The following is a 12,070-nucleotide window of genomic DNA, read 5'->3' on the forward strand; positions in this document are numbered from 1 at the left end:
AAATCTAGAGTCACTTCAGGTTTGTTCTGTAAAATTTGTATTCAGCCAAAAGGCCACACTTAAGGATCTAGAAGGCCATAGTTTCCCCACCCCTGAAAAGTTTGATTTCATTTCCTATATGATTGCTTAAATTTAATACATATTAGAGGGAAAGAGTAAAAAGATCTTATTTATTTTATTATTATTTTTATTTAAAAAAAATTTTTTTACAGACAGAATCTCACTGTGTGGCCCAGGCTGGAGTGCAGGGGCTGTTCACAGGCATAATCATAGCATAATGAGCCCTCCTGGGCTCAAGCAATCCTCCTGACCTCATCCTCCCAAATAGCTGGGACTACAGGTACATGCCACTGCCCTTGGCTTAGGTCTCATTTATTTATTTGTTTACCTCCCCATATTTGTTTAACATATTGCCTCCATTCTTATACATAAGGAACCTAGGGCTCAGTTGGGGGTCTAGTCATACACCCAGGGCTACACAACAGAGCTGGTATTCACACCCAAGCCTGCCTGATGCAAAGTCCATGAGGCTGCTCACATACCATTTGCCTCTCATAATTCTTATCCCTCTGACTATAATAGCTCTCACTTAAAAAATCATTTCCCTTCATAAAATTAGTATATAGAAAATAGCATTCATTAATCAGCTGATTAAGTCTTTTCCATAATAGAGATTCCTTGATAATTCTTAAGAGAAATCTGTAGGTGTGTATGTTTTCCACCCACGCACAAACTAAATTTCATACTGATTTTTATACTGTCTTGATTATGACAACTTGGTAAGACTGAATAATAATAAATGTTATTTTGAAAATAATAAGATAGACCAGATAAGTCGAAATAAATACCCTCCAACCTCATCTCAACTTTGTATAGTTAAAGGAAGAAAAAAAATCATGAAGATATCAAATTTAGTCATGTCTGAAAATATGCGGCAAAGGATAGCTTTTTCTCCTTGATAAAGTGTTGACATTATTTTCATCCAACTATTCCCTCTAAATATAACTATGTATTATCTTGATTAATTTTTTATTAAAAAGACACATGCTTAAAAGAAAACATACACAAAAGCTCATGAAAGCAAACAGAAAAAACTGCTGAGACTGTATAAATATATTGATATTATATTATATTACATATAATTTTTTTAAATCTCAAAATAGGAAAAAGATTAATGTTTGGACTTTACCTTCTTGGAGTCTTGTCTTGATGGGATATAAATATAATGCCCCAAACGAGTATCAAATGGTACAGTATATGGTCTCTTTTCAGGGATCCTGGCATCTGGTCCATCTCCACAATTTTCCTTAGCTGAAGAAGTCATTGACAGGTTAAGTTTTGTTAGTTCTTCACTCAGTTGATCCACAAGAAGCTGTTGTTCTATTATTTTTTCATTCTTTGTAGAAGAAAGATGAGAATTTCAAAAATAAAGAACCTCAGTACATGTGTATATTATGATTAAAAATGAATTTTACATTGATCAAAATCACAACTACCTTAACAATACAGTCAAACCTCATTTATCCAGAGGCTAGCCTTCTGGGGTTCACAAGTAACTAAGATTCTTCTGGGTGGTAAAACTTTTTGAACAGTAAGCAGCAACAAACACAGCAGCAACAAAAAAGTCAGATACTCAAAGATAATACCCCATTCACTGTGACTGGTTGCTTTGCCAACTTGAAGCACCTTGGTTAGCTTAGCTATCTTTATAAAAGCACAGACTTTCTGAGTGAAATGCAAGAAGTAACAAGAGATGTGAAAGTTGAAAAAGTGGAGAAAGAATTGCAGACAGCACAGGTTGCAGCAAAGGAAGCAGAAAGTGATAACAGGTGCGGGAAAGTGAAAGCCTTGCTCAGTGAAAAAGGAAGCCAAATGCACAAAGAGATAGAAGATAGCCGCCAACTGATAGTCCTGGAGGAAAGAGGACCTGGAAATCAATGGCAGAAGAAACTGTATGTCAGGAGTGTTTGTGTGTGTGTACATGGTTTCATTTTTAAATATATTCTCTAAAGAAATATATATTTTTTTGAGACAAGGTCTCACTCTGTCACCCAGTCTGCAGTGCAATGGCATCATCATAGCTCACTGCAACCTCAAATTCCTAGACTCAGGCCATCCTCCTGCCTCAGCCTCCTTAAGTGCTAGGATTACAGGCATGAGCCATTGCTACTGGCCCTCTAAAGAAAATTTTTAAATCCAATCCAGAAAGCTCTAACGTCAATCTCTCTTTTACAAACAAAAATTTACGTAAATAAATTGTCATACATCTTAACACTTCCCATGTACTACAACGTTTAAATAGGGAGAAAAAATCCTGAAGTTTCATTGTGTTAACACTGAGCAATAAAAATGCAACCTTATTTTAAAGTCATGTATTCAGATAATTAAAATATACAACACCAATGACATATAAGTTGAAAAGTATTATATGGAGTCCTTATATTGGGAAAAGGCTTAAAGTACCAATTAATATTAGACTTTATTAAGTCAAGGGTGCATGGTATACACTCTAAGATAATAACTTTACAAAAGTAAAAGTATAACTTCTAAGTTAATGGAGAAAACAAAAGAAAAATACAAAATACCAAATTGATCCAAAAGATGGTAAAAAAGTAGAGAAAAAGGAACATAGAGCAGGAAGGATAAATAAAGACCACAATGGTGGATGTTAAGTAAAATATAATAGCATTCTTTTTGTACCCTTCCTTTTGGGTCCAGTCATTATCTGTGGCATATGTATCATGCTCTGTAAACCTATATCTTGCTCTTGCCCCATAATCCTATCTTTTTCTCCTCAATAAACCTCATTTTCATATCTGTCTTAAAAAAAATAAATAAAATAAAATAAAATATAATAGCAATTATATTAAATTTGGAAATGAACTAAATCCAATTAAAAGATAAAGACTATCGGAGAGGATTGTAAAATCTTATTGTATGCTGCTTACAAGAAATACACTGAAAATAGACACAAAAAGATTAAAAATAAGATGGAAAAAGAGATACCATGTAAATATTAATCAAAAGAAAGCTGATGTAGCTATAGTAATATCAATGTAGACATTAAGGTAAAAACCATTAGAAGAGATAAAAAGAGATAAAAAATCACTAAAAGGCCAATTCAGGATGATGTAACAATTTGACATCTATATCCACTTAAAAATACAGCTTCAATATATATAATGCAAAAACTATCAGCACTTCATGGAGAAGACAAATCCAAAATCATAGTGGGAGATTTTAACATCACTCTCTATATTATTGATATAACAAAAAGACCCAAAAAGGTGTGTAAAAATATAGATTTGGGCTGGGTGCAGTGGCTCACACCTGTAATCCCAGCACTTTGGGAGGCCGAAGCGGAAGGATTGCTTGAGCACAGCAGTTCAAGACCAGCCTTGCTGACAGTGAGACCCCCATCTCTACAAAAAATAGGAAAATTAGCTGGGCGTGGTGGTGTGTGCCTATAGTCCCAGCTACTCGGGAGACTGAGGTAGGAGGATTGCTTTAGTCCACCAGTTTGAAGCCACAGTAAGCTACGACCACACCACTACACTCTACCCCTGGCAACAGAGTAAGACCCTGTCTTAGAAAAAAAATATGTAGATTTGAATAACAGTAATAACAGCACCCAACTAGTATTATGTACAAGGCCCGTATCACTCTGACACCAAAACCAGACAAAGACACAACAAAAAAATAAAACTAGACCAATATCCCTGATGAACATAGACATAAAAATCTTCAACAAAGTACTAGCAAATTGAATCCAACAGCACATCAAAAAGATAATACACCAAGATCAACTGGCTTTTATATGAGGATGCAAGGATGGTTCAACATATGCAAATCAATAACTGTGATACATCACATAAGCAGAATTAAGGACAAAAAACATATGATCATCTCAAAAGATGCAGAAAAAGCATTTGATAAAATTCAGCATCCCTTCATAAAAATCTTCAACGAACTAGGCATAGAAGAAACATGCCTCAAAATAATTGAGATCATGTAGTACAACGAACTCACAGCCAACATCATACTTAATGGCAAAAAGTTTAAAGTATTACCCTTAAGACCTGGAATAAGACAAGGATGCCTACTTTCACCACTCTTATTCCACACAGTACTAGAAGTCCTCACCCGACCAATCAGCGAGACAAAAAAATACAAGGCATCCAAATTGGAAAAGAGAAAGTCAAATTACCCATGTTAACTGATGATATGATCTTACATCTAGAAAACCCTAAAGACTCCACCAAAAACTCTTAGATTTGACAAATGAATTCAGTAAAGTCCCAAGATACAAAATCAATATACCGAAATTAGTAGTGTTTCTATACACCAATAGCAATCTAGCCAAGAAACAAATCAAGAAGGCAATTCCATTTATAATAGCTACCAAAAAAAAAAAAACCTAGGAATATATTTAACCAAGGAGGTGAAAGATCACTACAAGGAAAACTACAAAACACTGATGAAAGGCCGGGCACAGTGGCTCACACCTGTAATCCTAGCACTCTGGGAGGCTGAGGCAGGAGGATTGTTTGAGCTCAGGAGTTTGAGACCAGCCTGAGCAAGAGCAAGATCCCGTCTCCACCAAAAATAGAAAGAAATTAGCTGGACAACTAAAAATATATAGAAAAAATTAGCTGGGCATGGTGTCGCATGCTTGTAGTCCCAGCTACTCAGGAGGCTGAGGCAGAAGGATTGCTTGAGCCCAGGAGTTTGAGGTTGCTGTGAGCTAAGCTGACACCACAGCACTCTAGCCCGGGCAACAGAGTGAGACTCTGTCTCAAACAAACAAACAAATAAACAAACAAAAAAAACACTGATGAAAGAAAGTATCGATGATACAAACAGATGGGAAAACATCCCATGCTAATAGATTGGAAGAATCAACATTTGCCCAAAGCAATCTACAGATTCAATATGTGATCCCTATCAAAATACTAACATTTTTTTCAGAATTAGAAAAAACAATTCTAAAGTTCATATGGAACCTGAAAGGAGCCCGAATAGTCAAAGAAATCTTGAGTAAACAAACAAACAAAAAAACCCCAAAGCTGGAGGTATCACATTGCCTGACTTCAAATTATACTACAAGGCTACAATAATCAAAAAAAATTGGTACTGGTATAAAAATAGACACACAGATCAATGGAACAGAATAGAGAACCCAGAAATAAAGCCACATACTTACAGCCAACTGATCTTTGACAAAACCGACAAGAACATACACTGGGGAAAGGACACCTTTTTCAATAAATGGTGCTGGGGAAACTGGATTGCCATACACAGAAGAATGAAATTTGACCCCTACCTCTCACCATATTCAAAAATCAACTCAAGATGAATTAAAGACTTGAATGTAAGACCTGAAACTATAAAAACACTAGAAGAAAACCTAGGGAAAACTCTTTTGGACATTGGTCTAGGTAAAGAATTCATGACTAAGACATCAAAAGCACAGGCAACAAAAACAGACAAATAGGACTCAAATTACAAAGCTTCTGCACAGCTAAAGAAATAACTAACAGTGAGAAGAGACAACCTGCAGAATGGGAGAAAATATTTGCAAACCATACATTTGATGGGACCAATATCCAGAATTTACAAGGAACTCAAAAAACTCAACAACAAAAACAAATAACCTCATTAAAAAGTGGGCTAAAGGCCAGGTGCAATGGCTCACACCTGTAATCCTAGCACTCTGAGAGGCTGAGACAGGAGTACCGCTTGAGGTCAGGAATTCAAGACCAGCCTGAGCAAAAGCAAGACTCTGTCTCTACAAAAAAATAGAAAAAATTAGCCAGATGTGGCAGCATGTGCCTGTAGTCCCAGCTACTTCAGGGCTGAGGCAGGAGGATTGCTTGAGGTCAGGAGTTCAAGACCAGCCTGAGCAAAAGCAAGACCCCATCTCTACAAAAAATAGAAAAAAATAGCCAGATGTGGCAGCATGTGCCTGTAAAGGATTGCTTGAGCCCAGGAGTTTGAGGTTGTAGAGAGCTATGATGATGCCACTGCACTCCAGCCCAGATAACAGAGGGAGACTCTGTCTCCAAAAAAAAAAAAAACAAACAAATGAGCTAAGGACATGAATAGACATTTTTTGAAAGAAAACAAATGGCCAGCAAGCATATGAAAAAATGTTCAACATCACTAATCATCATAGAAATGCAAATTAAAACCACACTGCAGTATCATTTTACACCAATCAGAATGGCCATTATTAAAAAAACAAAACAATAACAGATGGTGAGGATGCAGAGAAAAGGGAACTCTGTGTTGGTGGGAATGTTAAGTAGTGCAACCTCTATGGAAAATAGTATAGAGATTTCTCAAAGAACTAAAAGTAGATCTACCATTCGATCTAGCAATCCCACTACTGGGTATCTACCCAAAGGAAAAGAAATCATTATATTAAAAATATACTTACACTCTTATGTTTATCGTAGCACTATTCACAATAGCAAACATACGAAATCAACCTAAGTGTCCATCAGTAGAGGACTACATAAGGAAAATGTGGTATATATACACAATGGAATACTATTCAGCCATAAAAAGAAGAAAATCATGCCTTTTGCTGCAATATGGATGGAACTGGAGGCTAGTATCTTGAGTGAAACAACTCAGATACAGAAAGACAAATACCATATGTTCTCACTTATAAGTGGCAGATAATGTGTATAATGTACACACATGGAAGCAGGGTGTGGAATGATGGACAATGGAGACTTGGAGGGGTTAAAGGGTGGGAGAAGGGTAGATAATGGGAGGTTGCTTGGTGGGTACAATGACAACACGCATTGCTCCTATTATGGATGCAATGAAGGCTCTGACTTCACTACAGTGCAATATATCGACATAGTAAAATGCATTTGTACACCATGAATATATACAAATTAAAAATAAATTAATGAAATTAAAAAATAAAGCAAAAAAATTAACAAAATTTAAAAATTTTTAAAAATGAAAAAAACTGGCCTTATGCTGAGCCAAAAAGCAAACTTCATTCAATACATTCAAAGGACTATAATCAGACATAGCATGTTATCTGACCACAGTGCAATTAAGCTAAAAGTTAATAAAATAAAAAGAAATCACTCATATATTGGAAATAAAATAATTCTATAACTTATATGTTAAAAAACAAGTCACAAAAGTAGACTGGCCAGGCATGGTGGCTCACGCCTGTAATCCTAGCACTCTGGGAGGCCAAGGCAGGTGGATTGCTTGAGGTCAGGAGTTCGAGACCAGCCTCAGCAAGAGCGAGACCCCATCTCTACTAAAAATAGAAAGAAATTATCTGGCCAACTAAAAAATATATATAGAAAAAATTAGCCGGGCATGGTGGCACATGCCTGTATTCCAGCTACTGGGGAGACTGAGGCAGTAGGATCGCGTAAGCCCTGGAGTTTGAGGTTGCTGTGAGCTAGGCTGACGCCATGGCACTCACTCTAGCCTGGGCAACACAGCGAGACTCTGTCTCAAAAAAAAAAAAAGTCACAATAAAAATTAGGAAATATTTTGATCTGAATATGGAATGCAGGTGCAGATGAGCTTACTAGTACATGTGTAACTTTAAATGCATACATTGTCAAAGAGGAGAAGCTAAAAATCAATGAACCAAGAATCTATCTAAAGAAGTCAGAAAGATAGCAGAAGATTAACTCTCCTAAGAAAGTAGAAATATTAAATAATTAAGGGCACAAATTAATGAAATAATGAACATACAATAGTCAAAGATCAACAAAGTCAAAAATTGTCCCTTCGAAGAGACTAATAAAATTCGTAATTTTATTAGGAAAGCTGATTAAGAAAAAAAAGTGAAAGAAGGTATAAATAACCAGGAATGAAAAAGGGGATATATGAATATACATCTAAAGATATTAAAGAGATCCCAGAAGATATAAGAAGATAAAAAAAAGAAATAGAAGGATCAAAGGATTGTAAAGGAAGAAATAAAACTGTCATTATTTGCAGATGAATTATAAATTCAATTTATAAATGAAATCATAAATGAAAATCCAAAAGAATTTACAGATAAAACATTGGAATTAAAAAGTAAGTTTACTGAGATTGCTGGATATATAAGATATTAATATAAAAATCAATGCAGTTCCACATATAAACAAACAATTAGGAAATCAGGAAAATAAAATTTTAAAAAGATTCCATTTATAGTCACATAAAAAATTCAACTACCTAGGAATAACTCTAACAAAATATGTGCAACATTTCTATGTATACACACAAAAAAGAGAAAAAGCCATTTTTAAGAGAAACCAAAGGAAACCTAAGCAAATGGAGGAATATACCATGTTCATGGATTAGAAGACTCATAATCAAAAGATGTTAATTCTTTCCAAACAGATCTATAGATTTAATACAATTCCAACCAAAACCACAAGTATTTTTGTAGCCCTTGAAAAGCTAATTGTAAAATTTATATGGGATGTGGAAAGGGTAGATGTTGATCAAAGGGTACAAAGTTTCAACTACACTGGAGGAGTAAATTTTAATGATCTATTGCACAGGATGGTGATCACTGTTAATAATAATGTATATTTCAAAATTGCTAAAAGAAAAATTTTTAACATTCTCATCACAAAATAATAAGTTGTTGAGGTGATGGATATGTTAATTAGCTTGATGGAATCTTTCTATAATGTATACACAGATCAAAACTCCACACTGTACCTGATAAATATACACAGTTATTATTTGACAATTAAAAATAAATAAATGAAAATATCATTTAAGTGAAAGAAGACTGACACAAAGGCCATACAGTATATGATTCCAGTTATAGGAAATGTTTAGAATAGGTAGATCCATAGAGATAGAAAATAAAAGTGGTGGTTGCCAGAGGTTGAGAAAAAGAGGGAATGAAGAATGACTGCTAATGGGTATAAGATTTCTCTTTTGGGTGATAAAAGTAGTATAAAATTAGATAGTGGTGATAGTTATACAACTCTGTAAATATACTAAAAATCACTGAAATTGTACATGCTAAAGGGTTAAATTCTCTGGTATATGAATTATATCTCAACGTTATTGTTTAAAAAACAAAGAAAAAGAAAAGAAAATGTAATGAACAAGACATTTTGGGAGGGGGGAGGGTAGGAGAAGAGAGTGGAAAGCCTTGCTCTATAGAATATCTAGACTTGTTATAAGTAAGAAATGTGATACTGGCTCAAGGATAGATAAATAAACCAGTAAGATATATTAGAATGCCCAGAAATAGACAACAGATTAATGTACAAATGGATCTTGATTTATGATAAAGATAGCACTCAAAACAGTGGTGAAAAGATGGTTCTTCAGAACTCTTTAACTGAAATATACTTTTGTAAACATTTCCATTTATCATTTAAAGTGCTAGTCTGTTTAGTTAGATACTATTTCAACTAAATCTACAGAGCTATATACTGTAAGAAACCCTTGACCAGCCATAGTGGCTCATGCCTGTAATCCCAGCACTTTGGGAAGCCAAGGCAGGTGGATCATTTGGGGCCAATAGTTCTAGACCCCTCCCCTACAAGAAAAAATGTTTTTAATCAGCCAGGTGTGGTGGTGCATGCCTGTAGCATTAGCTACTCGGGAGGCTCAGGCAGGTGGATCACTTGAGCCCAGGAGTTGGAGGTTTCAGGGGGCTATGATCGCGCCACTGTACTCCAGCCTGGGTAACAGTACAAGACCTGTCTCTACAAAAAAAAAAAAAGAAACAGTACCTGCAATCTATTCACTTTTTGGGCTTCCTTCAAAGATACTACATGTCCTTTGTTTTCCTGTACCACCATTTGCACTTGATTCTTCAGTTCCTTTACTTCCAGTTCCTTCTGATTGAATACTACTTCATCAGCAGTGAGAGCACACTAGGAGGGAAAGAAGGTAGAAGTGATAATCACACAGAATATTCAAGAGAACCCACATAATACCACAAAAATAGTGCTCCAACGATATCTTGATGATGTCTCATAAAATTTTCTTATTCTTTTCCTTTTCAGTTGTTTCAGATTTCTTTATAAGAAAATTGCTGTAACACAGGAATTAATTACCATGAAGACAGGAAGATTTTCCTGACTTTTATTTCCTGCATATGAAAACCAGTTATTTAAGTTCTTGAGTAAACTCAATAAGATTTTTAGAAGTTTGCTAAAACTGCTATGAGATTTAATGTGGGTTTTTGAAAATCAAAGCAGTCACATTTTCCAAATTGACATATAGGATATAAGAATACATTTGGGCATTTAAATAAAGCATATTTGCAGATTTTGTATACTTATAGTATGAAGAGATATATTTTGAAGATGTCTAAAAATAGGGTTAAACAGTTTTACTTTTTAATTTCTGATGAATTGTGCCTGTTTTTTAGTAAACTTTGGATATGTAAACAATAATTATATAATAATTTTTAAATAAACAAAGAAAATTATCATTTGTCAAGGGCCTACTTCATTCTACCTACTGTCTTGGTATTTTAAAAATCTCACTGAAGAGACATTATTCCCTTTTCATGAAGAAACTGAGGCTCAGTGAAATTAAAACCTCTTCACAAGAAGATACAATGGATAAACCAAACTCCTGAGATTTGACCCCAGGACCTATCTGGATCCAAAGCCTGTGTTCTTTCCGCAGAGCTACAGGGAAAGCTGAGAATGAGTAAGTAAATGGTTTACAAAAACAGTGTTCATTTTACAAATGAAATTTAATTCATAAAACGAGATGGCATGGCAGCAGATAGGCCCCTGCAATGGGAACCCATGGACTGAGGCCAGCCTAGACTTTTGTCACCATTTCATGGTGGGGTTTTGGGTAAGTCCATTCTTTTCTCTGCTTGGGATTCTTAAATCACCAAATGAGAAACCATGAAATTTCAGTTTGAGATAAAAATTAAAATTTCCTATGTCCATTGCCTTGAAAATATTCATATTATGTTTCTCAGAATAAAATAAACTGCTGACCAGGAGAATTAACTGCTTTTTTAAAATCTGAAAAACAAACATATTTTTAAATTAAAATTTAAAAATTACCAAATGAGGAGGATGATGGTGATCCTGGTGATCCTTATAATACTATATGGTTATATAATCTATGTGACCTTCTCTCTTCTCTAACTAATTCTCATCAGCTAATATCCTCTTTCTACAGGCAACTAATTATTGACAAGGTTAAAATATAATTGCTCTCCTAGTTCTGCATATTTATATATTTTTGCATATACTTTATAACTTAGTTTTATTATTAAACACTATTTCCGTGTTCAAAATCTTTAATAAAAAAGGCAATGAAGGCCGGGCGCCATGGCTCATGCCTGTAATCCTAGCACTCTGGGACGCCGAGGCGGGTGGATCACTCGAGGTCAGGAGTTCGAGACCAGCTCTCAGCAAGAGCGAGACCCCGTCTCTACTAAAAATGGAAAGAAATTATCTGGCCAACTAAAAATATATAGAGAAAAAATCAGCCGGGCATGGTGGCACATGCCTGTAGTCCCAGCTACTCGGGAGGCTGAGGCAGTAGGATCGCTTAAGCCCAGGAGTTTGAGGCTGCTGTGAGCTAGGCTGATGCCACGGCACTCACTCTAGCCGGGCAACAGAGCGACACTCTGTCTCAAAAAAAAAAAAAAAAAAAAGACCAGCCTGAGCAAGACTGAGACCCCATTTCTACTAAAAATAGAAAGAAATTAGCTGGACAACTAAAATATATATAAAAAAATAGCCGGGCATGGTGGTGCATGCCTGTAGTCCCAGCTACTCGGGAGGCTGAGGCAGGAGGATCGCTTAAGCCCAGGAGTTTGAGGTTGCTGTGAGCTAGGCTGACGCCACGGCACTCACTCTAGCCCGGGGAACAGAATGAGACTCTGTCTCAAAAAAAAAAAAAAAAGGCAATGAAGTCCCTTAAGAGATATTTATGAGTGGGTAGAATGTTCCAGTAATTGAGTAATAGTGAAAAATCAAGGTTGCAACACTATCTGGAAGTTTCTAAGAAGGAAGAGATGGTAACTTCAGAATGACACTTCCCTAGCACAATCCAGCTATTATTCCATCTGTGATATGGCCCC

At 35.6% G+C, this 12,070-nt stretch overlaps 1 protein-coding gene across 1 annotated transcript in view; it reads right to left on the reverse strand.

The window, feature by feature from the left end:
* KIF27 (kinesin family member 27) overlaps window positions 1-12,070 on the reverse strand; it is a 77,103-nt gene that overhangs the window by 44,928 nt on the left and 20,105 nt on the right. Inside the window, exons 5-6 of the mRNA XM_045562218.1 lie at window positions 9,741-9,884; window positions 1,190-1,396 (exon numbers count right to left, since the gene is read on the reverse strand). Coding sequence (XP_045418174.1) covers window positions 1,190-1,396; window positions 9,741-9,884 — 351 coding nt within the window. The remainder of the gene's footprint in view (window positions 1-1,189; window positions 1,397-9,740; window positions 9,885-12,070) is intronic.

Source organism: Lemur catta, chromosome 10, assembly GCF_020740605.2.
Source record: "Lemur catta isolate mLemCat1 chromosome 10, mLemCat1.pri, whole genome shotgun sequence".
Taxonomy (NCBI): domain Eukaryota; kingdom Metazoa; phylum Chordata; class Mammalia; order Primates; family Lemuridae; genus Lemur; species Lemur catta.